The following is a 27,871-nucleotide window of genomic DNA, read 5'->3' as shown; positions in this document are numbered from 1 at the left end:
TGCTTTCTTAAAACTGCAGTACCAATATAATGAATAATGATAAGGAAAGTGTTTTTTTTATGTTGACATTTTATTATAAATTATGATAGAAGATTATTCTATCTGAAAAACCGAACCACTCACAAATACATTTTTACAGAATTTAAGTACAACACCATATTGAAAGAGCAAAGATGAAGCATTATTCCATCATATCAAACATGTTAAAATCACAATGAAAGTGTACTGTTTTGAAATCATGCATGCACAAAAATAATCATTTTTAAAAAGGCACAAATACCGATATGACAATTCACATTAAAAAGACACGATGAAGAAAAACTGAAAGGAATAGAATTTGAATCGTTTAAAATTAACCTTAATTTCATTTCTTTTCCTTTGCATCAAATTCCTCAGTTACCTTTCGGAGAAATTTAATTTTAGTAGGGCCTATCAACGACATTTTCTGACTCATATCGACAAAGATTCTTTAATCAAGTCATGATATTGGAAGGGAATAAAAAGATATTTCAAGTTTTTATTTCATTTTCTTTAAATTAATGAACAGTTCTGTCGTTTTCTGTTATGGTAACTCCCGTATGAACTCGGCAGGGCAGCTTTTGCTGATGGCTGATCTTGTAATCAACATAAATTACTCTCGGGCTCTTTTTATCAAGAGGAGACAATGGCAGAATGGGGATTCGAACTCACAACCTGACGATCATAAGTCCATGGTCTAACCACTAGACCTAAGAACCCATTACACTGGTGACAAAGAGAGAAAGAAGGATAGGGATATAACTCAAGTCAAAACACATATAATCACATCCATTTATCACAATGCATAATTATTATAACAAAATTCTTTATCCAAAAAGAGCAAATAAATACAATAACAAATATCATTAACGTAAAATCGTTTACAAAAATACTTATGTATCATAACTAGCACCGAGACATTTGGTCAATGAAAGCTTATTTAAAAGATCGAAGGCAAACACAATATGAAATAAATATATCATAAGTAAAAGTATCACTTTCCCACTTTAATACATGGCGTTTCATATACGATGACGTCATCAAATACACCGACCCAAGGGAATTGTATACATGGCGTTCTTGGGTCTTTTGCATAATACCACATTCTTAAAATAAATAAGTAAATTAAATTACACACACAATCACAGAGACACGAAAATACTTTTTTTTTATAAATCGATAAAACTTATTTTGTTTTGAAAACGGAGAGTAAAATTGGTCACAAGATAATAACACGCACTCCATATTTGCATATAAAGAATAAACCTACCCCATAAAATGAAATAAATGACTAGGGGGTGGCTTTGAGACTGTACTAAGAAAATCTCAAAGGTTTTTATTCATCCCCGACAACGACGCAACCCACGCAAAAGCTGTTTGACAATTCAAATAAATTGTAAAAAAAATGTCTGGTTAATCAACTAGCATGCCAATGGCATTATTCACAACGTGTGCCCCGTTCCTTGCCCCTCCCTTGCAAAACGAACAATGAGTGAAACGAAATAACTATAATGAATAAATACATACAACACATAGGGAGATGTGAAAAAAAAAATGATGACCCCACCCCCCAAAAAAAAACCCCGAAACAAAACATTTTCACTAATATTAAAACATGTACCCACCCCGCACAACCGGAAGCCCTACAACGAGCCCGCCATAATTTTAAAAAATCATTAAAAAAATGTCATGATCATCACATACTATTATTGCATCGTACATACAAGATGTCACAGATTCGTGACGAGTTATTCGTGAATAAACATCACGTAATTGGGGAAACAAAACTTAAATTAGTCCTTTGCAGGTCAGAAGCTTCTTTGACTAGCCTGTAACCCGCCTCCTCCATCACGCCACCACAATGGTTTTGAATCTCACTGACCACTGGGAACGTCACGTGATGGCGCCACGCCTGCGCATTGGCCGAAGAGTTCCTGTGCGTAGAATAAATGTCACGCGCATCCTCCGAAGTGCTTTCGTGTGTATTTTGCTGGATCCAATCATACACATTTCCCGGGACATCCCCTATTCCTGCGAATTTGTAAAGATCCCTGGTCCAACCCTCAGGATCGGTAGCTATGTCCTCGTACCTGATCCTGAGGTATCGATCCCGAAGAAGTTCCGGGTTCTTTTGGACAAAGTTAAAGTTGCGTTTCATCCTACGGCAGATATATGTAGCATCATGAGTGAGAGTATTGCCCAAGGAAAGTTCTTTGGTGCTCGTGTGATTCTCCTTCGATCTCGAAGACAGCGTCCCTCTTGGATCGCGCAAGAGGTGGATGATTTTAAGGTTTATACTTTTGTCTTTTAGCAAAGGCGTTAGAGATTCGACGCTATATAGACGAATGAGTTTCACAACTTTGTGTGGGTGTAGGTTGCATAGGCTGGCCATTGCCTTGGGATCAAGAGGATTGCATTTCTTGACGGTGCTAGACCTCATACTATTGTAATCCACATTTGTCATACATAGGGGAGGTGAACATAGCACTTTACTCGACATTCTATGCAGCGTTTCATTGTTATAGAAATCGGTTAGGTAAGGAGTCTTGTCAAAACGACACTTTAGTAAATGCTGGAGAAGATATGAAGCATTAGGATAAATACGTTTCTTGATCTCAAGAAGTTTCAGGGGCTCAAAGTGGAAAAAGACCCAGGGATTCTGGTTGAAGATCTGTCCCAAGAAGCTCGAGCCTGATCTTCTTTGGGTTACGATCAGGAGGTGAACGGGAAGGACCCTGTTAGTAGTCTCATTTGTTTCACCTGTTTCTTCACTCTGAGATTTAACCGCTGACTTAACTGTCTGGAACTGAGACATTTTGTAATCAAGGACCGCCATCGTCCCGTCATTCATTGAAACATTTATTTTTTGTGTCTTACCAGGTATATTTTTACTTTGGTTCGACTTAACCGAGTCTTTGGCACCACTGCCGACGTTGGTACTTTTGTTCCTTTCTACGTGAGGTTCAGTTAGCGCACTCTTTGCTTCGACCACGTGCCCTTTCTCTTCATCTCTACGATCATCATCTTTCTCGAGCTCGTCATCATTCATGAACTCGCCGTCGTCCCAAAAGATCGGCACTCGGTACTTCTCCTTCTCGTTCTTACTCGCTTCCTTCTTTGGTACTTCCCGAATTTCCGCAGTGGAAGCCGATTTCACGACATTGTTCTGCAGAAGCCTCCGCGTCTCCCCATGGGTGCGCGTCAAGTAGTCGGTGAACACCGATCGCATGTCACGCGGTGGAAATACCACTGAGCATGCACAGGTGAACGCGAGAGCCGTGAAGACATAGCAGCATCTCCTTTTCCGTGACATCATCGTGGTAAGTCGTAGAATACCTATAAATCAAGGAAGGATAGAAAATAATGGTCAAAGTCGGTCTGTTGATAAGAATTCGATTTGTGCTCTAAGAGGCAATATTTATGAAGCTTATTGGAAAACGCGAAGAGCGTGAATAATTAAAGTAAAACAATTCTCCGAATAAATAGTTAAAACAGAAAACAAGCACTTACCACGATTATATGGATGATGGTCTAACGAGTAGCAGTTTTTCTGAAATCTGGGCACAGACTGGAACCTCAAAAAACGAAAAGTTCTCTTCTTCTACCCCCGTCTCGATCGGCCATTTTTGTTATGAATTGTAACAAAATGGCCGATCGAGACGGGGGTAGGAGAGAACTTTTCGTTTTTTGAGGTTCCAGTCTGTGCCCAGATGTCAGAAAAACTGCCACTCGTTAGACCATCAACCATATAATCGTGGTAAGTGCTTGATTTCTGTTTTAACTATTTAACGCTTGTCAGGTGAGTATGCCAAATTGCACGTACGATCATGGTGGGTGTTTCATAAAGCTGTTCGTAAGATAAGAACGACTTTAAGAACGACTGGTGATCCTTTCTTTTGGTAAATGGTACACACCATAGGCGATGGTTTAGCGCGTAAGAGAGGATCACCAGTCGTTCTTAATGTCGCTCTTAACTTACGAACAGCTTTATGAAACACCCACCTGGGCTCCCGACCGCTACGCGGCCGGGAGCCCCCTGGCTTACTATATACCCAGAGTAGTAGGTTCATGAGTATACCAACAACTGCTCATATCTAACACCTTTGCTGGTCAACACTGGTCAGCATTTGGAAGCTAACAGGGTAGAGGATCGCAGACCAAATGGTACACTCCCTAGGTACGAGGGGATCTAGGATTTTATTGATTTCATTCACCTGGAGAATGTGGCTGTGTTTGTCTTGTCTACAACGACTCCCGAGACTAATGGCTTGTTGTCTCCCACAAGGAACGCCTAGTTTTCCTCACCAAACAAATGAAAGTTCCAAAGTTTCTTGCTTTTGTCCGTTTAAGGTCAATATTTATGCTCTCGGTTTCTCAGATTTCTCAGATTTATCTTAACCCCAATTCTTAAAAAGAAATTCTCTGGATTCTCTTTATACAAAATAATTTGATTAGACCAAGGGTGCGTTTATTCGACACTTTTTTACCCTAGAATCATGATTAGAATCATGATTCAAATCACGATTCTGCAGAATCACGATTGCGTTTAGTCGAAATTGAATATAATCATGATTAGAATCACAAACATGAAACACGAAAAAAAGGGCGTTTGGAAAGACGTTTCTGTAGAATCACGAACGAAAAAGGTCGTATAAACGATATCGTGATTTGAATCATGATTCTATGACGTCATTGTGTCGTGCTTCTTCCGGGTTCGACTCAAAGGCGCGCGCTGTGTTTCGTGCAGGTTAATTTTCGTGAAGCAGTATTGCCAGCATTTAGGAATTATCATTCTGTGTATTGTACCCCCGGGGTTTACTGTAGCGTCATTTGTATATTTCATTGTTTTCATCAATCATTTCTTCAAGTTCCAAAGGCACAAATTGGACTGATCGACGATGAATTAACTCAGGGCTCTGCTTGTGCTTTGGGCTCAGCCTGAAGCACAAGCATCCCTTACCGGGATTCACAGAAATAAGACGATCCCTTTCAGCGGCGCTTGCGAGGGAGGGATTTCAACGGAGATGTGGCACCGCCTGTCGAGACAAAATTAACAGAATTCATGCCCAGTACAGGACCATCATAGACAAGAAAAATCGATAGGGAGGTGGGAGGGAGGATAATGACCCCTTCTGGTTCCCGATCAAAAACAATATGAGGTACAATACACGGAATTCTGGAAGTAAAAGATTTATTTTTCAGAAGCCGAGTAAGCGTTGCACTTGCACAAACGTTTGCTCGTTAGCTCCGGCGGCAGCAAAAATCTAGCAGCCGACGTGAAGTTAGAAACACGTGCGAAAATGTTGACCTATACTTCCTGGGTCAAACTGCGCACTGTGATGGGCACTGGATCGGCCCGAATCAAGGGAGAAACAGCGTTAGAAAGATGGTCGTATAAACGCTGATTCTGTCGGATCGTGATTCATGCTGCTGTTTTGAATCATGATTCAAATTGTGATTCAAATCATGATTCTGGGTCGAGGTCGCATAAACGCAGCCCAAAGCTCCAAGGTTGATTGGGGATTCGACCTACGATATCTGACGTGGCTAGTGATGGGGCTACAAACATGGCATGCTCGTTTATTCCAGGGAAGTGAGAGTTGGTAATTACTTTCAGTAAATGATACATCACTAAAAAGCCTAGATATTTGCTTTAAATATCCTGCCTCGCTGAATATTCCACGTGATATGAGCCATCTTCAGAAACCTTGGATAGAGAGGGTCCATATGACCATTTTTCTCACAGCTTGTGTTCACAATTCGAAGCCCCAAATTCCTCTTTTCTCAAATTTGCCCCCTCTGAGCGCACGCACGACACACAGTAGGTCTTTCCATTCATAATACAGAAATGAGTCTGACTTAGCATCTTTATATTGTTGATAATTTATGTTTGTTTGATTGATAATTGTCTCACTGTTCCACACCAGGTTCCACAGCTGGTTGGTAAGTGAAGGAAAATGAGAGGTCGTGCACTCGACATGCTCGAGAGTGGTACGTGATTGGATCATGACAAAGGTCCAAAATATATAGGCCTACAGATTTTGATGAAACAAATATCCTAAAGCCAGGCTGACACTTGCACTACTTTTGGCCACGATTTTGTCGTGGCAAGTCGTGCCATTTTGGGGCACGAACTGGGAGGCTCCCGCACTGTTTTACGACTTGTTCACGCATAGTTCACGACAAGTTTACGACGAGTTCACGAATAGTTCACGAATGCGTGCACGTCAGTGTCCACATTGACACGAACTGGCACGACGAGTTCACGCATAGTTTGCGCACATAGGCGGCGGAGCAGAGGATTATCTTTTGTGTTTGGGGGGGACGCAACAATAGCCGTCCCCCCAAACACAAAAGATAATCTTCTGCTCCGCCGCCAATGTTTGCGCATAGTTTACGCACTTCCCGCATTGGCACGACGAGTTTGCGCAATTCGGACGGTGTCGTGCTGAACTATTCGTGAACACGACGTGAGCTGTTCGTGAACCATTCGTGACAGTCGTGGCATGGCGCGCACTGCCACGCAATGGCACGCATCCTCCTGCATCGTCCCGACGAGTTCACGAACAGTTTGCGCATAGTTCACGACCCGGTGGCTAAATTTTGTCGTGACCAAAACTTTGAACATTTCAAAATTCTCGTCCCGACATGGCACGCAGTCACGACATGTCACGACGTGTTTACGCACACTTCACGCCAGTTCACGACTAGTTTGCGCACTGGCACGACTTGAGTCGTGCCAATGCGTGACACAAAATTGTGCAAGTGTCAGGCTGGCATGACCACCTTCGTTGCTGTTGTGGGCATTCATGGTCACTATAATGATTTTAATATTCATTATCATCATCATCATCATCATCATCATCATCATCACCATCATCATCATCACATCACCACCATCATCATCACCATCGTCATCATCTTCATTCTCAGTTTTATATAGCGAGAATGACGTTCATAAAAATGGCGAGGGCAATGAATTGGTGACAACGGTGATGTCGGTAATATCGTGATATTGGTAAGGAAAGTCACGAGGTACATGATAAAATAACGATTATAACGGCGACTGCGATGACGCTTCGAAATTGGTTGATATCGGTGGTAGTGATGGTGGCGTTGGTGGTGGTGATGATGATGACGACGATGGTGGTGGTGAAGGTGGTGGTAATGATGATGATAATGATTATGAGAAAAACAAAAATAGAGAGCATTCTCAATGAGTTAACAAATCCGACTCAAATTTAAAATCCAAATAAGAAGCTCTGGATAAACCAAATCTATTAGAGAAAAATATAGATGAATATTTCACATCATCAGCAGATAATCAGAAATATATGCAAAAGAGACCGAGTCTTGTGCGTATGAAGATTATGAGGGTGAATTTCTTCTTGGAGACTTAGTCATAAAACTACCTTATCCTCGATATTTTTCTCATATCGTAACAAGATAATAAACAGACCCTTTTTTCTTTAAAAACATCACATTGATGCTTGTTTTCATATTTTTACTTCATGATATGCTCGTAATAACGTCATGATCCTAAATAATGTCGACTTTAAAAGAATCAATGTCGATTTGATATTCACACAAACGTTACTGGGCATCACTATACCGCCCACTGAAAATACATCACTCTTTACTTTGGAACAAGGCGATGCAGAAAAAAAGATTACAATCATTTTGAAAGATTATAGATAATATGGAGGAGTAACCATGGTAACGGGTGGTGAAACTCGGGATTAAAGGAGGACATCAACAATCGAAAAGAGGGTTTTGTATACAAAATAAAAAAAAACATACAATGACAGAAACTACACATTTGAAGGCTTCGAGCAATTCTGATCAAAATGAATTTGAAATAGTGGTATTTTGGGTCAAATTGCTCGTTTTCATCATCATAATTTCCACCGAATTTCATTTACAGTGCGTATCAAAAAAAGTTTACACTTTGAAAAAACCCTGGGAATTAAAAAATATACAACATGTGGGTAAACTTTTCACATATAATCTTGGGTTTGAGTCTCATCTATCCAATGGAGGTAAAAGTTTTGTCAGAATGTTACACTTGAGTGAGCACTGTCCATTTCTGTAAAGCTCGCAGAAATCTGTTTGCGCAGAAATGCTTGTTTTCATTCTGTACAAAGGGGAAAGGGCGAAATCAAACTTACCCTACGAAAGATTTATCATACTTTTCCCTTGCACTTTTAGCCAATTGAAATAAAACGGATACATTCAAGCATTTTGTAACAATTTTGCCACCAAAATTGAAATTTCAACACATAGTTAGCACCCGAGTTAGCACAACCTTTAACCCTATTTTTGCCAGCTGGATCTGAGGACATCACTGACTCTGAAGAAAAGTTTATATCAGACATCTCCAGAATTTTTTCACTAACTTTTTATCATTGAAAGTGGGTTTACATTTCACTTTTCATTTATTACTTGTTTCTCGACACTTTTCCCAAGCTTAGCACTGATTAACAAACTGAAAATCAAGCTTAAGCCATTCCATGTAAATCACAGCTCAGTGAAAAGCAAATATCGTCACCATGGCCCCAGTGTGTGGGGGAGTGGGTTGGGCGAAATGCACTCTCCGAAGTGTTTTGGGTAAGGAAACAAGTCAAAGAAGGTAGAAGGTATCTTCAAATCAGTTTTACTTGCTAAATTCCATGTGCTCTTCATGATTAAGGTCTACTTTTATTCGCACAACTATTTCAAAGTTCTGCGCAAATCATTTTTCACTAACTTTTCAAAAGTAAGTGGTGCTCACTCAAGCGGAAATATTTTTCGACAGTTATATCGTCATTTGCATTAATGGATCTGTACCGATGTTAAAATGTGGAAAAATCTTCAGGATATTACATATGTATAATTTCACAGGATTTTTTCAAAGTGTAAACTTTTTTTGATACGCACTGACTAACTGCATGGTAGATTAGAATTTTCACTTGTCAACTTAATATTGCTAACTCGCTTTGCTTGTTTATTTTTGAATGTCAAACTCATGCACCCTATCAAAGCTTAAATATGACCACTGGGCGCACGTCTTTTACATTCTTGGAGCAGGCACATTTCGAATAGGTTTTATTGTGATTTGATAACATTAACCCCCCCAAAAAAAAAAAAAAGAGATGACAGCGATCCTCTCATTACATAATATTGCATAAAACTGCATGTTCAGCGAATTAATGGACAATTTTAAAGTTCACATTTTTATCATTTTACTTGCTTCATCATACTAGATCATTACATTCATCACTGTCCATTCAAATATACATAATAATAATATTGGTTATTTCAGCCGGGTGTACCCCTTTAAAAGTCGGGCGAAAACACGAGTTCAAGCTTGCCTGTCATATCAACCCATCAAACTGCTGAGAGAATTCCTGGACAACCCGTTGCCCTGTTGCATGCTATGCTGCGGGGGTCCATTCAACATGTAGAGATGAATGGCAGTTCGTCTGGTGTAGTATGTTCGCAAAATGTACCAAAAATGAATGATTAAAGGAGCCATGACAGTTGAAATTTAAAGACAGACGCGCAATTAGAGGGGGTGACTTGTTCAAGTTAGTTGTCGAAATGTACAATTTACAACTATCTGTCATGTAACTTTATTTTGCTCACACTTTTACTCAGCTTAATTATTATTTTTTTGTCTTACAAGAATCCATTATGCTTCGATTCAAACCTTCTCAAAATAATTTTCCTTATTCTGCAAGTCGACAGTTCTGCCCTTTTCAAATGAGGTCACAAAATAAAAGTAAGAATTATAAAAGTATAAAATTTTATCTTTGCACAAGTATTGTAGGGCGCTCTTTGCTCTATAAACAGTAGTGATACCACGACCATACATCTTACGTTCCATTCAAAACTGTCGAACATTATTTTTTTAATTATTTTTCTTTACTTGAAACTGCGTGCAAAATAATATCAATGATATTACTTGAATGTTTCGTGACGTGTCAAAATATTCACTGATGTGTTTTGAATGAAATAAAATCATCCTCTACGGAAACGAAATGTCGGAAACTGTAATTAGACCCCCTAATTTAAATTCTGAGAGGGTCGATAAAACAAGGACGGAAATACACGTCTGACCTATTAAATACGGGAAGGGGGAACATTTAAACGACTCAAATGCTAAAGCAATCATAATTGGCGTAGATGGCAAATCTCGTTAGCAGGGGCTCAAATTTTCTTACCCCTCCCACAAAAAGAGGTCAAAGTCACCGAGTTCAAAGTTCATCACCACTTTAAAAGTACATTCCCGGCCAAATTCTTTTCACAAGAAAAGAAATCGTCAAAAATATTGAGGACGAGGTAGGGGTACTCTGCCCCCTGTCTCCAAAAAGTACGGTAGTGGTTATCACATTCAGGAGGTTCCAATTTTCAAGGATCTTGATCAAACTTGATGAAAGAGTATTTGTGAAGAGTAAGAGCTTTTATTCTAACTATTAGACAGAGTAAATTCAAACGGATAAGAGTGTCTCAGGATAATGAATCTTTGATGACCAATACTATATCAATAATAATAATAATAATAATATAGATATATCCACCCAGGGTAGCCACTTCAGTTTCGAAAACTGTTCTGCCAGCGGGCCCTGCTATCATTATCAGCCCAGCTTTAGCTGAGCTGCCTGGGAGCTCAAGCATTCAAGGAATTTCTTCCTGCCGGGTACCCATTCACCTCACCTGGGTTGAGTGCAGCACAATGTGGATGAGTTTCTTGCTGAAGGAAATTACGCCATGGCTGGGATTCGAACCCACGACCCTCTGTTTCAAAGTCAGAAGACTAATCCCCTGGGAGACAACGCTCCACACATCCCTGGTATCCCTGGTAATATCAATGTATTCATCCACCAAATGAGAAGTAACAAGAACTATCGCTAACAGACTGTGTTGCTGATTTGATATTCGCTTAAATAGATTTAGTGATCTCAACTTAATAATCCTTCTCATTTCCTATTTTTTATTAATTTATTGATTCGTATTTTATTTTATTTTATTCATATTTTTTCCACAGACACTTATAAACCTATTATTGTTTTTTTTTTTAATTTTTGTTGACAAATCAAATTATGTTTTGATCATTTAGTTCATTTTAGCTATGCTATTGTAATAATATGTGATATGTATATACCTAGTTGTTTTGTAATATTCTGTAAATATGAATCTGAAGGCCCATTTATTGCTTCACTTTGTTTGACCTTTGTTTTACTATATAGGTAAGTGTTTATTCAAATGAAAATTTATACATGCCGATGAGAGCTTTCAGAAGTTTGATGTAGTCGCACAGAAGTAAAGGCATGTTTAGATGCTGTTCTTTAAGGAACCTAGTCAGCAACACAGGAGTAATACTATGAAATCGTTATTCTGGCGGAAGAAAGGGTTACCAGTCGTTCATAGAGTCGTTCATAACTTGCGAACGGCTTTAAAAAACAATCCCCATGCAGGCGTTATCTGGTCGCGCGCCTTGTATTGTTGTGTCTGATTGTGTTTTGTAGTCTGCCCATTCAAGACATGAGGCATTATCAAAAGGTGTGAAAATAAGGCATCTCGCAATAGACGAGAACGGATGCTCTTTATTCCTACCAGACCACTGGGTAATGATGCCTTCTACAAGATCGGAAAACCCCAAGAAGGTGAGAAATCAAACAAACAAAACAAGACACCAATTATCATTTCAGACAGGAAACAATGTTTCCGTTTCATATTAAAGGCGTAAATACAAACAAATAACAATGGATGTAGCATAGACCTGTGGTTATCCTGTATATTACTACGAAGTGCAGGAGTACCCGAGTCCCCCCCCCCCCTCCCTTCACTCTGTTGCTGGGGTAGGATTTCAAGTGACGGAGAATAAAGCAATACAAACTAAAATAACGAAACTGAATACCCTATATCTTCATCATTACATGAAGATGATTTACAAAGAAAGATCAGCAAATCGATTTTCCCAACAAGTTTGTTAGGTCGTTTTCGGAGGGGGGGGGGCGACTTTTACCACAACACATTCTATTTTATCTCAGTCTTCTTCTTTCTCCACTTCGCCGGCAGAAGACCATTACCTGCATGTGAACATATGAGTAGGTCTGATGCATTGATCGCATAAATAAATTTTTCTATCAATCACAAGGGTTTGAGTTGCGAGTCTCTCAGCTTGGTCAAATAACATGGTCAGTCTTTTCGCTAGTTATTTGCCAGCCCCTTCTCAAACTCCTCCCCCTCCCTGCACTTTCTCCCCACCCCTTTCCATAAAAATTAAATCGAAATGAGACTTGTTAGTCCCTCAACTTTCAAGGTGTGAAAGGGGGTGTCTTCAAATCGAAAGATTTTTTATTGGGGGGGGGGCGAGTCAACCAGATTTGACTATGCATGTCTGCCCATATACATGTATAATTAATCTTCTGGAGGAAAGGGGTCAGAATGAGCAGGTGGAAGGAGACAGTCTTCCCCTCCCTTATAAACTTGAAGCATAGCTCCATGCTCATGATGCTTGAAGCAATATGTGTTTTTATCCATTGTCTTTGACTCACCAAACTGTCTGCGTATCCGGAAGTTCTTACAAAAAATGATTTTCTTGTTACTCATGGTCTGGTGTCCAAGAATCGGAGTTGAAAAACGAAAAAGATAATTGAATTGATTACATAAATGGAGTTTTACCACAAGCTTTGGCATAGTACCCTCTGTGCTTCAGGCTTTGTTCTTGCAATTGGGGATGGCTGTGCTTAATTCTGGTCGTCGAAAATGAACCTTCTTTCACCAGTGATATGTTCAAGGTTTTTTTTTTTTTTTTTTTTGGGGGGGGGGTTCTCTCCTCGTCGCTTGCTCCATTTGGGATATTGAAGGGATGATGTTAAGTATGAAAAAAATATTTAAGTCTGCAATATGGACAAACTGTCAAAATCACGGTACACCAACAAAAAAAACCCCAAATAAATTGTGTATTGACAAATGTTGGATCGTACCGGCTATCATGCGACGCCACAAAAATATCTAATATTATTTGTTCATACATTCGTTAATCCTTCACATTCTTCTTCAATATTTGTATGCCTATATTAAAACAAGACGTCGAGGAAATACAATTCCAAAAGAAATTCAACAGCAGAGAATAACAGACAAACAACGCGAAAAATGGGATTTTAGTAGATGCACGCTATCATTTTATATCAATTTTGCCTGAAACCAGACTAATTTTAGTTTCATTGGAATATGTACGTGATTAAGGCATTCTAAACATGGTAGATCAAACTGAACTTTAAGCTGTCAGGGGTGGCAGGGGTGGTCGCCCTATATTTTTTAAGTGCATGGTGAAGCAAAATAGGAGAAATAGATGAAAGAGGAATAGGAAAGGAAGCCAAAAGATGAAAAGAAGCAAGAAGCTGGGTTATAAACCTCAATAGTTCTATTACTTAATTGAAAAAAGGTGCAATTTTGCCCCGATAAAATACACAGGCACCCGCCCCACGCCTACCTGCCCCCCCCCCCCTTCACCGTGCAAGCTTCATCCAAACTTGATGCAATTTTAGACATCTGCGTCATACTTTAAATCTCTCGTCAACCGCGGGTGTTATACAGTAGTTTGACCTCCTGGTGTAAACGCACCCCATTTCAAGCGACCCCAAACGTCATCACCCCCATATCCAGAATCTACTTTTCATTCGTCATACAAGTAAAGTACAATAATTGATACGACGCCCCTATGGATAAAGAAATAGCTGGACTCTATACGATGTGGGACTGTTTACACAGTTGGGATTAATTTTAAAGCGACATCTGGCAGCGGGGCTTTCCCCAATAGGCCTAGGTTTCATGTTTATCAGGTCAGAGAAGTTCAATGGTCAAGTGCCCATATCCAGATAAAGAAAGTGGATTTTCACGGGGAAATTCAACACCAATAGATGCCTAACCAATGATAACACGCGCTTTCATAATTCAGGTTAAGGTGGACTTCCAGGCCTGCATCAAAAGACGCGCCGAGTCCGGTGACGAGATTGTGGACGGTGACATCGGCGAAACCGTCCAAGACCTACCAAATCATTTTACGATAGTTCCATCGATCGATTTAAAGTGGGTTTCGCAGGTGTCGCTGCGTGTAGCTTTAAGACTATACAGTGAAGTATACCAAGACAAATAATTTTCATTGCGATTCCTTCCTTACCCCATCCATACTCCTCCTTTTTTTATCTCTTCATATTAAGATATTGCGACATTCTACTTGTTTTTACAAAACTGGTATTGACCCCGTGTATAATATTCATTCGTATTAAAAAAAAGTTTGAAAGAAAATCGTATAAGTGACCCGAACAATTTAAACCAGGGCGGTCATTTCTCAAGTAATAGGACTCCCTCACGAAAACCGATGCAAAACGTAATTCTAGAACAATTAATACCCGTGTTTGCAATGACAGGAATTCAAAGTACATTTTTATTATCAATACGTTTCAACTTACTTGCCCTCAATCTTGATATTTCACTCATAAAACAGATGTCGGGAGGGTCGCCAGGGCATGTTAGAAATGACCTCAAACTTACTCGTTCGTTGATGTGTGGACGGAAAGTAGGGTGACTTTGTACTTTGGAAGTTTGTATCGCACCCCACCTCCGAATATTTAGCTTGGTTCCTAATTAAAAGAGAAGTGCTTCCACTCCTTATAATTTTAATGAGTTTCCGGGAATTTCTTTTTTAAGGTTGATTTTCAAGCTTTATTCCGCAGAAAGAGACAAATATTTGACGGACATTTGGAAATTCTATGAATAGAGCCTATCTATAGACGGACAAACCATATTTATATACAAAAAACAACAACAATCATCTTAATTAAAGGACAAGTCCACCCCAACAAAAAATTGATTTGAATAAAAAGAGAAAAATCAGACAAGCATAACACTGAAAATTTCATCAAAATCGGATGTAAAATAAGAAAGTTATGACATTTCAAAATTTCACTTCATTTCACAAAAACAGTTATATGAACAGCCAGCTACATCCAAATGAGAGAGTCGATGATGTCATTCACTCACTACTAGTATTTCTTTTGCTTTCTATTGTTTGAAATATGAAATATTTTGATTTTCTCGTCATTGTCATGTGAGATGAAGTTTCATTCCTCCCTGAACACGTGGAATTCCATTATTTTAACATTTTGTATTTCAGGCAAGGAGGTCCTAATCGTCAAATTCGTAAAAAGTGATATATTGTATAATTCAAACAATAAAAAACAAAAGAAATAGTGAGTGAGTGACATCATCAACTCTCTCATTTGGATGTAACTGGCTCGTTCATATAACTATTTTGTTGAAAATAAGCGAAACTTTGAAATGTCATAACTTTCTTATTTTACATCCGATCTTGATGAAATCTTCAGCATTGTGCTTGTCTGATTTTTCTCTATTGATTCAAATCAACATTGTGGACAGGTGGACTTGACCTTTAAGTACATAGATGCATGGATGTAATTCTATGCTCGCTCACTTCGTTTTCTCGAATTACTGTAGGTGTAAAGTATTTACGGTTTGGCATAATCGATGACACTAAATTCTATACATGAAATCGTGTGTATATTTTAACTTTCCTTTTGAAAAAATAAAATGCTTTCTGTTTTCCCAACCTGTAAACAAAGCTTGTTGTTGTCATCCATTCGATGTAATTTGCAAGTTCTGCACTACGTTTTTCTTCAATTGTCATATGATTTCTATTTGAATATAGCAAGACACTATCGTCAACATAAAAAATCAATTTAGATTCGTTAACACAAGTACACATATCATTAATATAACACATAAAAGAATGGGGCCTAAAATGCTTCCTTGTGGAACTCCGCATTTAGCAGCGAGTGAATCAGATAGTACCGTCTGCATTTTAACTGATTGATGACGATTAGACGAATAAGAACTAAACCATGTCACACATGCAAAAAATAAACCCATCACTTCTAATTTCTTGAAAAGTATGCTATTATTTACAGTAGCAAAGGCTTTTTGTCAGTCTATAAGAACCATTCCAACCATGCGCCCATGTGAAATTTCATCCCTGATAAAGTATGTTAAATGTATTAAACAATTTTCAGTCGAATATCCGTTACGAAAGCCGGATTGAAATGAGTATATCAACGTACTTTCAGGCTAACGCAGATCGAAAAGTAAAAACACCAAGGCCTACACCTCATAATAACAAAACCCTCCGAACACGACGATGACTTAGCCTATCATTATGTAGGCCTATATCATACAGATATCATACAGAGCCTATATACCCTGCATGGCCAAAGCAGTGAATGCATTCAGTAGCAGACAAAAGTGGATTTACTAATGAAAGCACTTATCAAAATATATACTGAATAATTTGAAAATTAATTTTGGTTTTCAGTGATTGATCATGTCATTTCCATGTTTTTTTTTATATATCTGTCATCTAAATGTTAATAGATAACTCCGTTTATTGTTTGATTTTCTTCATTTGTTTTAAATTGATAATTTATTTCTCTGCTAGTTAGATTCAGAGATACAAGGGATTAAGTTAACTGTCTACCAGTGCCAAGTTTGTTCTCACTAGTAACCAACCAAAGGACCGACGGTTTTTAGGTCATCTATACTTCCCAGACAATATTTGTACATTGGCCTTTTCTTTTGAAAAGGGCGCCCACAGTGGAGGTCCAATAGCATCTGTCGTATCGTTCAAAATTGGACTACCCATCATCTCCCTGAGAACTATTTGACCCCCATTTTTAACATCTAACAAGAAAACAAAACAAGTTTCCATTTCACTACATCTTTAAGAAGGACACAATTTGCTAATATTAAACGGTTTTGCAGAACAAAAAACCGATACCTTTCCTATTCCTTTACAAACATACTAGAATGAAAACAAAATTTGGCAGTATTTTCCAAAGGCTCTCTCTCCATACTCTACCCCAATGAAAATTATTCAAGCATTCAACTATCCGTAAATAAGATACGCTCCTCGTTAATATTTGTAATGATCTTTTATAAGTTCAGATAAATATTTTTCAACTTCTAAATAGACATAATATGAAATACGCGTGTATGCCCATGTTAACTCACCTGAAACTTTATAAACTATTTAATGACATGCATTCACTCCCCGAGTCATCATTCTTCTCTAAGTTCTCTATAATTATGTCTCGGAAGTCTGCTGTTAAGGTGCTTTGTATTGCTAGTATTAATCTTGAATTATTAGTCTACTTAAACCGCGGACAGAACCTGTCACGCACTTGATTGACCCCTCTTCCATTTTGTTGTAGAAATCCGAATCTCAACATAGCCCAGTCACTTCCGAGGGCTTTATTCACCCTTCCTGAAATAAGTAAGCAATACTAGGCTCCCTTAATTTTCACCAAGATACGCAGTCACAAGGACGTGTCAAAAGCATTTATAGGATCGAATATGGTATTAAATCACTGCACTTGGTATATCAGTATTTAAAGGTCAAGTCGACCTCAGAAAAATGTTGATTTGAATCAATAGAGAAAAATCAGACAAGCAAAATGCTGAAAATTTCATCAAAATCGGATGTAAAATAAGAAAGTTATGACATTTCAAAGTTTCGCTCATTTTTAACAAAATAGTTACATGAACGAGCCAGTTACATCCAAATGAGAGAGTCGATGATGTCACTCACTCACTATTTCTTTTGTTTTTTATTGTTTGAATTATATAATATTTCAATTTTTACGAATTTGACAGTTAGGACCTCCTTGCCTGACCATGACGAGAAAATTAGAATATTTCATATAATCAAATACATAAGAAATAGTGAGTGAGTGATGTCATCAGTTCACTCATTTGCATACCGACCGAGATGTGCATATAACTGTTTTGTGAAATGAAGCGAAACATTGAAATGTCATAACTTTCTTATTTTACATCCGATTTTGATGAAATTTTCAGTGTTATGCTTGTTGAATTTTTCTCTTTTTATTCAAATAAAGTTTTTGTTGGGGTGGACTTGTCCTTTAAGTCAACCTGAAATTGGTATAGGCATGGAACTTTGTATAGGAAACAGTTTTTGTGAAACCGTGAAACGGTCTCCAAATAATATATTGCATTCCTAATCCCTAGCCTGACTTCTCCTTGCCCTGTGCAATACAACCCTGAAATGACTTTAAAAAAAGAGCACGCCCATGATGAGCCCCTCCCAAACAATCTTATATACAAAATTTCAGTCATGCATGGAAAGTGCATAGTTAAAAAACAAGAAATCATAACTCAGGACAGGTATAGAGTCAGCATGGTCAGAGAAATAGATATGAAAAATAATTATAGTAAATGAAATGGCGGACCAGGTTGTAGGTGTGTGTGCGTGTGTGTGAGGGGTGGGGGTCATGTTTGCTCATCGACAACTTTTGTAGGTGAAAATGCTCCCTGTAACTGGTAACTAGGTAACGTCCCTTTTTTGGCTTGTCTATTAGAAAAAAATATGATGAAGGTGACCCCGGTAAAACCTGGAAACGCGATTGTGGAATACCCCCCCCCCCCGATACGCAATTGTGGATTAACCCCCCCCCCCCCGAACACCTCTTTTTCTGTGCCTCATCTTTCATCAAGACAAGTGTCGGGGATGAGGTTTTAGAGAAGATGACAGGGAAATGTTTCATTTCCCGAGATTAAAGGGCTGAAGAAGACAGAGCGCTACTGTTTCGTAATCAATTAATTATCTTACAGGTCAAAAGGCCACTACGTTGCAACGTTTTGCTCAATTTGATGGAGAATTGGAGCAAGGCCTATATGCTGTTAGAAAACTTCTACTAAAGTGTTGGGTTTGTAACTTAACAATTCGAGAAATACGGGCAAAAATAACACCGAATCATCACTTTACGTAACAAAATACATATAATTTGTCAGAACATAATAGCAAGGAGCTTCCTTTTTTCCGTTTTTACCAAAGTACTCAAAACGTATCTAGCGCGCTGTGACGTGTTACATGAGTAAACGTTGCAGACGAAGTGCGCAGTATTATGATAAGTTACTGAATTCTGATTTTAAAAAATATGAATGTGCATTATAAATCATTCATTTATTAATTTTATCGTCATGAACGACATGTCTATTTGAGCGCTATGTGACATAAAAGCCACAGTTGAGAGGGAAATTTTGTCACAACTCACTAATTAACCGACATTTTAATTCTAACGAGGTCATTAAATTTGGTAACACGCAGAGTCATTACGAGTAAAGGTGAGTATCAATTAACCTAACTACCAGATTATATCCATACCGTATACAGAAGTACCCCTTTCCATTATTCTAGGCACTGGTTCCAACATTTTCGAACATTGGGGCGAGAGGGAGTTGCGGTTCGTACTATTGAACCCTGTATTAGGCCGATAGGCTCTCTGCGTCATTTTGTCCCCCCCGGCCTCCCCCCCCCCAAATGCCCATTGTGAAATTTGTCAATACTGGAGAATACATTTAAATCTTTATGTGTGTGCGTGTGAGTTTAAAGCAAGAGCCAATCTTATTACGAAAGTCAATTTAGATTATGGGACAAGTCCACCCCAACAAAAGTTTATTTGAATCAAAAGAGAAAAATCCAACAAGCGCAACACTAACAATTTCACCAAAATTCAATTTCATATTCAAAGTAGGGATTAAAGAATGTAAGCTTTTTATCTCGTAAGATTTGTCAAACTTCAAACAAACTTTTGACCTTTATCATGTTTATTAGGCAAGTCTTCGTTTATTAGCATCCTTTTTAATGACTATTTACTCAAGCGTTTTAAATTGTTTGTAATTGCGATTTACGATGGATTTGTTTTGAATGATTAACCGATAATCAGTCGTGTGAATGAATAGATTCTCTTTGTTTCGACAAAATAAACTCAACCTTTAATTCCAGACGAGAATATACGTGCACATTGTTCTTTGTGTATAAATCTACTGAAGACCAGTAGATGTAAGTTTATTTTCATTAACAATTCGGCAGCCACCCCCTCCCTCTCTCCCCAGGGCCCGTCCTGAACACGGTTATCATTCATTTACGAAGTGTTAAACAGTTAAAGGGGAAGTTCACTCTGGCGAAAAGTTTGTTGTAATAGCAGAAAAATAATAAGAAAAATATTGGTAAACATTTGAGGAATTTACAGTTTTATACAAGCAGCTAGCAGCTTTAATTTTAATTTGTAAGTTTGTATCGCACCCCGCCTCCGAATGGTTCGTGGTGCCTCTTTTAAAATTTATTTCGGCTAAATAACATCGTTGGAGTAAACTAAACTAACTCAACTAAACCAGAATTCGATAAAATTTTCAGTGTTATGCTTGTTGGATTTTTTTCTCCTTTTATTCGAATAAACTTTTTGTTGGGGTTAATTGGAGTAGAACTCACATCAGACCTACTGGTAATTTTCAAAAACTTCAGTGTGTGACATCATCACCGAAACACATGTATTTTTGTCACAGAATAGAATATTAATGTAATGCGAATTTCAATATGTTTCAAGTGTGCTAATTTTAAGGCACTATATAAATGTAACTATTATTTATTATTATCGAACTTCGGTGTCATTGTAATATTTCATTATTGGCATAGCAATTATGAAGTGTGACTTTATACTTCTCAATCCGTTCTTCATCTTCGTGAATTCTCAGAGTTAGAAAGATGCAGTATAGATGTGCGTGCAGAAAGAATGTATGTATGGACAAAAAATATGACTGTCACCGCATACCATGGCCATAATCATCACCCACACTACTAAACTCAGGTCTCAGGGATGCTCATCACAGTGTAGTAACGATCTACCCAATTCGACTAGACAAAAACTGGACGATACCATTCATGACTTGATTAAAAAAATTCATGAAACAAAATACATATACATGTACTGCAGGAAAAGTATGAAATGTGGAACATGACATCATCGGCTCCGACATCCCAGTGGCGCAATGAGCCAACAATTTTGAGGGGGCAAGAGGTGGCGTGTCGCTTGCAAAATATATATCGAAAGGTTGCGAGCGAGCGAAGCGAGTGAGCAAAAATTTCGACATTTTCATTACAAATATCCAATAGATTTTAACATAATATTTAAAAAAATACAATATTTCACACTTCGCTCCTTCCTTTTTTTTCCTCTTCTTTTTTTCTTCTTGATCAGTTTAAGCGCCCCCATGCAGACTCCACTGCAACATCCTGAATAAAACAGTAACATAGCTTTCTTATTGGTTTGCCTTATTGGTTACTTTTTTATTCAAACTTAATTTCGGGGTGAACTTTACTTTTGTATCAATCTTTTGAAATAAATATCATTCTGATGTAGCAGCTGCCTATCTGGCATATAACTATTTCGAAATTACCCAGCTTCTACTGTAATCAGTACAGCCGCCAGTTTGCGTTTAATCTCTTATTAATCAGATTGTCCCAAACTATACAAGAACGCAATCTTCTTTCTCAATCAAAAAGCCTGATAAAGCATTAAAGGTACATTATTAATCTGTTTGCTTGTTTGTTAGGCGACAGGTATAGAACATGTAGGCATAAAGAACCTCGACTTCTTGGTGTACTTGACTCGAACAGCCTATGAGATGGGGTTGTGTGTATCGCTCTACAAAACCACTACCTCAGAATAAAGGAGCAAATATAGAAGTATGACTCATGCAGATTACATGCGTGGGCATATATATTCCAATTTGGTTATATTTTTTTTGAATTGTCAAGAGAATATACGTCGGCATCGAGTCGTGCGTGGTGGTTTGATAGTTTCAAATTTCGATTCACTTCATATCCTCACCCCCGCGACATAAGAATGCATTATTTGGAAGGGAGGAGCTAGGGTAGGGTCAGGTGAAAATAGTGGCCGTTCGTGTAAATAATTAGGCAAACGAATCATGGCAAGAAAAAACTATACACGAATCTATAAAAAAAAAAGAAAAAAAAAGTGCAGGGGTTCACTCCGGAATCCCATTAAAAATGTATAGAATTCAAATAAGGACTAATCAACATGTAGGCTATAATTGTATAAATGAACTATACGACGGTCTTTTAAATTGTTCATATTAGGAAAATATGTATATTTACTTAGTGGATATAATTATGACCTGATTTTTAATATCACAAAAATGTATGGTGGTTGCCCGTGATAACAGGATGGTGGGCGGAAATTGGCACGACAAACCTTAGCGAGGTCTCCCCGAGTCAAAATAGGGCAAATCGGATATGACTGGATATTAATGTTGCTTTTAAAGCCTGAATAAAAAAAAGTGTCAGCTAAACCATGGACCTACTACAAAGATTCTTCATTTAGTAAATCCTAATCCTTAATGCATCCTTGATATCAAATTCGATTCTGTTTCATAATTTATTTTTGTCCAGTTTAAAGTCGAACTTGCATAGGCCTATAGGGAAAGTCAAGGGAAACAAACCAGTGTAATAGCCTTCACCAGCTGCTGCTGCTGCGTATAGCATAATAGTCGAATTTTATTGTAAATATATATTTATCCATTTTTCTTTGATATTTCACTGACACAATGGAATGAAACTAACATGATTCAGAAATGCCATATAAGTATGCCGATTGTCAACCACCTGGCTCTGACTGTCATCATAATGCATGTAAGTTTTGTTTACACCATTATTGAATTGAAGTGAATACCAGCAGGCAAAGCAAAACAAAATACCAATCAAAAATTAAGAAAAGAGAATCGACTGTCTAAAAAGCGACTTGCTCACTGCCTCATGAAATCTGAATATACATTATCGACATTATTATGAAATTTATATATCTTTTTATTTTTAAAATACTCTTTGTGTTGAAGGACAAGACAGTAAAAACACAGTCATGTATACATGTAGAATTTGAACTCATTCAGACAAGTTACTCAGCTTCATGAATGCTCCAGTAACAGAGCTTCTTCAATTAAATAAGCCACTATGACCAATGCACATTATTTTGAAAGTAGTCTTTTACGAGGATATATATATACTCCTTTAGCAACGTAGTAATTTCTTCCCCCTCGACAGTTTCAAGTGTCTTGTTGTTTGAATGGACAGTTGTTCCCATTCTTCAAGAGTTTGGTAAAACAACAATCCTCGTTTAGGTTTTAAACATCTAAACACAATCAATTGGTGTCTGGGTGCATGTCATTGAAAGGTTTCTTGAGAATGAGGTGTCGGGAGAGAATAATGCAGAAAAAAACAAGAGATCGGTGGTTGAAGAGTTGAAGTCGGAGAGTAGACTCACATTAAAAAAGCACGAAAGTTTTTGCTTTGTTTTGTTTTTCTAAGTCGCAGGTGACCAATCCAAACATCTGCTTTCAGTGGCGATTAATGACGATTGGTGCAACCGAATTACCATTTACATGGTCTAGCCCTGCAAATTACAATCATCTTAACGGTATATAAATTCATCATGGCTTCTAAAGACATCCCCACATTTTAAATAAACACAAAATACAAGAGATGGGGGTCAATAGGTGAATACGTCTAATTGGTGATCGCAGTACCAATAAGAAGAAATGACGTTGTTGTTATTTACAAAAGTCGCATGTTACACCTCGGATCTACCAGGTCCATCGTTGGGTACATGCAGTGACGTATATGAGCAAAAAATTTGGTGGGGGCTAGATATGGCGTATCGGGCAAAATGTTCTTTCCTTTTCTCTTTTTTTTTCATGGTCGTAAAAAAATTGCGGGTCCATGGCCCCAGCCCCCCCCCCCCCATATACGACATTGTTTGGGTACAATAAAATCGTTCTTCTATTGCCAGACCACCATCAGAGGAATCTCATTCTCACTTAACTCATAATTTCCCTTGGACCAGGGGAACGTTTCATAAAAGGACTTGTCGGACATTTTTCCGAAAAGTCCTGTTTTATCCGACAGTTACCATAGTAACAGTGGTTCTCAGCCAATCAAAACCAAATAAAGTTATCAGATCTGACAACTTGTTAGACCAAAATATTGATGAAATGCTCCCCAGGTATATCTTCTTAGTTCTCCAGGTATATTATAATCATGTGATTATGTTGACCAGGAATACTGCTCCTTGTGCTCTAAAGAGAACACAATATTTTAGCCAACTTAAAGTTAAACCACATATTGAAAACATCATAATTTCACATTTTCACTAATAATATAGTCTGTATGTTTACTTTTCACTGTCCTTTATGAGCAGGTGACCTCCAAACATCTTGGACCTGTCCATATGGGTTTATGTACAAGACGTGCTTCGAAGGAAGCCGCAGTTTATTCAGACTTCCTTCCCGGCTTGATGATGGCAAGATGTCAAGTTTATTTTTACAGCTCGTACAGCAGGGTATATACAGCTTCGTATATAAGCGTCAGATAGCGTTATAATAGTATAGTACATACATGTATATTATCATTAAGGCTTGAGGTTTATTGTTTGAAAGAGGAATAAGAGAGGGGAGTTCCTTTGTTTGGTGCCCGTATCGGATTGTTACACCATTGCTACTTCATTTTTTTTTCAGAATAGAATGACGAATGACAAGGGGAAATATCTCTTCATTCAGATTTAAATACTTCTTGATCCCCCCCTTTTTTTTGGGGGGGGGGGGGTCAGTGGGGGTCGTGAGACCAAGGAGAGAATAAAGAGAGAATGATTATGACAAAGAGTGAGAGAGAAAGAGAAAAAGGAGGTAGAGAAATGGCGGGGTACAAACATGACAAAGGGATGAAGGACTATTTGGGTTATAAAAAAGGGAAAACGGATGAAGGGGTGGAGAGTTGACCCTATAAAGGTGCAGAAACACAAGGCCTTCAAAATTATTGTCTTGAATTAAGTATGCTGTATGAACCATATGTTTCATGATTATTTATTTGGTGACCATGGCCCTGCACCTTTCTTACAGGATGCAATAAAGTAAAGGTTAATGAAACCATAGGGCATATAGGCCAATGACAAATCAAAATTGGAATTGGAGGAATATTGTGGTGCATACTTTCGGCGGTGGAGCTTTTAATAGTAATAAAAGGGGGTTTTCAAAATAGGGGCGGGGCGACGTTTACGACCATGGCCACCCCGTTATGTTTCCCTGCCCGAGACATATTGGTTAGAAAGAAACAGTTTCATACTACACCTCCATTCATACCAAGTTCAGTGGGACAAAAAAGGAACTCCGCTCTGCGCTCAGAATGGAAACATGAAAGCCAGGCATGAAAGCTAACACCTCGTTGTATTTCTATTTTCTTTACGGGTGTCATTGCCAAGTAAAAACCGTCCATTCTCAACGAACATATTTATCATAAAAGAAACACAATGGAGAAAGGTCGGATACAATTTACACACATAAATCCATCTAGTTTGAGTTGCAGAGTTTGTAAGCCTTGGGCTTATGCTATCGGTTAAGTCTACTTAACAATACTACCACTACATAATATATTAAAACAACTCCCTGCCTAAAAAATAAGACAATCTTAATTTGAGTGTTTAATTTTACATGATTTTTAGGTTTTTTTTTATTTCGTTAGTAATTAGGATAATATAAATTGAGATTTCGTTTTGTGTTGTATTAATTTCGAAATTACCGGAGCCGGAAAGATGCCCATGCACCAAGCCCCCCCCCCCCCTGCACAGGTATGTTGTTGGCGAAGCCATAAAGACGCCCATCCTCCTCCCCACACACACATACACACGTATCTTGATGCTACATGAGATGTATATTACTCAGTGCTTGTTTTGTGTTTTTAGTTTTTTCCTTAGGACTGGTACAACTAGAGAAAAATAAGGATTAATGAGTTGACTTTAGAGTAGGCAAAAACCTCGGGTTTCGCCTTGAAAATGAGGAGAGTGATGGCACTTTTTAATGTAGACTACTTCAATCAAATCAACTGACTTTATTGACAACTGCAACTTGACATAGACAATGTGCATGACCCGTCAATTTAATGTTCTAGTCAATCTCTAGTCATTTTCTAATAGCAATACCGCCTCAACTTTTACCAAAAAGCATTCAGTAGATTCATGGACCTACGTAGTAAAATATGAATATATCTCTTGTTATCTGTAAATATAGTTTATACGCATGGAATTGTACTTTGTGGGTTGGTGGCATATGAAACAAAGTAACAAACACGAGGAAACTTGAATTACAATCGATATAAATTTCATGAAAGTACAGAACAGGGCAGGAAATAGCTGATTGACAACTCACGGGCACACATACAGACCATGAATAACACAGTTTGAGGACCAAGACTGGGTGGAGGGTGAGCGTTATGATAATGAAACAAAAGACATGCCAATACGAACATGTTTCTGTCACCTACTAACATGATCAATGAAGTGATGAAATTGGGGTATGGGGGTTCTTCGCCATGGGTAACCGTAAAGCTCTCGAAATCACACCCTATATAAAAGTAGTAACTCTACCATGTTAAATATGGTATTTTAATTACCAAAGAATCCCCTCCTGTTGTTTTACTGTTGTTCTTTTAAGATCACGTCGGAGAAAACTTTTTTTTGAAACTTCGATTGACTATTATTTTGGGCGTCAACCAGGGATATATTTTCAGATCATCATGGATAATAATTACGATATGATTTAAAATGGTCATTTAATTGTACAATGCTAAATAATGAGGGCTCATGCGGCACTCATAATGAAAATATGGCAATAGTATGCAACAAGGCTCTTGTTTTGTTTATGTTCTCTTTGTTGTTGTTGTTGTGGACTATGATTAACGAAAGACGGCTTCCTCATTCATCCGTATCCATTCTCCGAACTTTATAGTCTTCACGACAAATCGCGTAGACGTGACGGTAGACATGATGGATGGCCTTCCATAAACTTTTCTCGTTACATCCCAAACAGTAAATCACATCAACAAGAAGAAACACAAGATGGAAGAAAGTCGACTTACCATTCATCGAAACTTGATGAAAGTTTCTCCACAGCTTGTGCTCTAAGAAATGTAAACGAGAAGATATATCTCAAAATTGTCTCTCGCTCTTCTTCTTCACCATGTTCACCGTGCTATCCGTTTTGACAGAACTAGAGGTGGAATGTTACCATGCTATATATCGCATGAGCTACAGCATCATATCTATACACTGTATTTGAGGAGCGAGCACGAGAAACATTTAGGCCCCCGCTGCTGATGACCTCTCCCTGAGCTGAGTCGGGAACGGAGTGATTAGCCTTCGTCTCTGGGAACGTGCTTGTGGTCGGATGACCTGTGCTTTTGAACGAACGGACCACACGACTAAAAATGTGTGCGTGCAGCAGGGAGACCATGGGATGGAAATGACCCCTCCCCCCTTTTACCCCATTTGTCTGTGTCGTCTGGAGTCCCATCCAATAGCCTACCGGGATTGCCAGCAGTTTCTTTTTTTTTGCGAGTGGCAAACTCAAGTTCATTTTGGTGTTGATGATGTGAATACTAATCGGGTGCTGATGTTTCGTTGCTTGTTTGGTGATTATATCCTTCTCCCAAATATTTAGGGGTAACATAATTTATGCCATATCTTGTTAAATGAAGAGTCTTCTCTTTTTTTGGTATATATATATACATATCACGACATGTATTCGTTCTAGACCAGTATAGGCTATATTGATCGATCTTTGTATACTTCTATCGATCACACAGGTTTAAATCCGGCTTTATGTTCAGTTTACTATCATACTATTCAGCTATCTTCATTTGATATGACCTTATTAAAAGTATATACATATAATAACGTTTTAGGAGAGAAGGATACAAAATTGATTTTAATTGTCATTTTACTTTCCTTATTTTGCTTACGTACGATCTGTTTGTATTTTTGTTTGTTTACCTTTATATTATATATATATATATATATATATATATATATATATATATGTGTATGTATGTATATGATATATATATATTCAATTACTTTAATTACTTTCAGCA

The 27,871-nt window shown here is 38.0% G+C and overlaps 1 protein-coding gene across 1 annotated transcript; it reads right to left on the bottom strand.

Moving 5' to 3' along the window:
• LOC121407119 (carbohydrate sulfotransferase 1-like) lies at window positions 1–27,236 on the bottom strand. Its single transcript, XM_041598049.1, has 2 exons — window positions 26,858–27,236; window positions 1–3,354 (listed from the first exon to the last, which is right to left on the bottom strand). The coding sequence occupies exons 1-2, from the start codon at window positions 26,862–26,864 to the stop codon at window positions 1,784–1,786; spliced, it is 1,578 nt and encodes a 525-aa protein (XP_041453983.1). The 5' UTR covers window positions 26,865–27,236; the 3' UTR covers window positions 1–1,783.
• Window positions 27,237–27,871: the final 635 nt, after the last annotated feature.

Source organism: Lytechinus variegatus, chromosome 2 (assembly GCF_018143015.1).
Source record: "Lytechinus variegatus isolate NC3 chromosome 2, Lvar_3.0, whole genome shotgun sequence".
In the NCBI taxonomy this organism is placed as follows: Eukaryota; Metazoa; Echinodermata; class Echinoidea; order Temnopleuroida; family Toxopneustidae; genus Lytechinus; species Lytechinus variegatus.
This window is presented reverse-complemented; position numbering and strand designations above follow the sequence as displayed.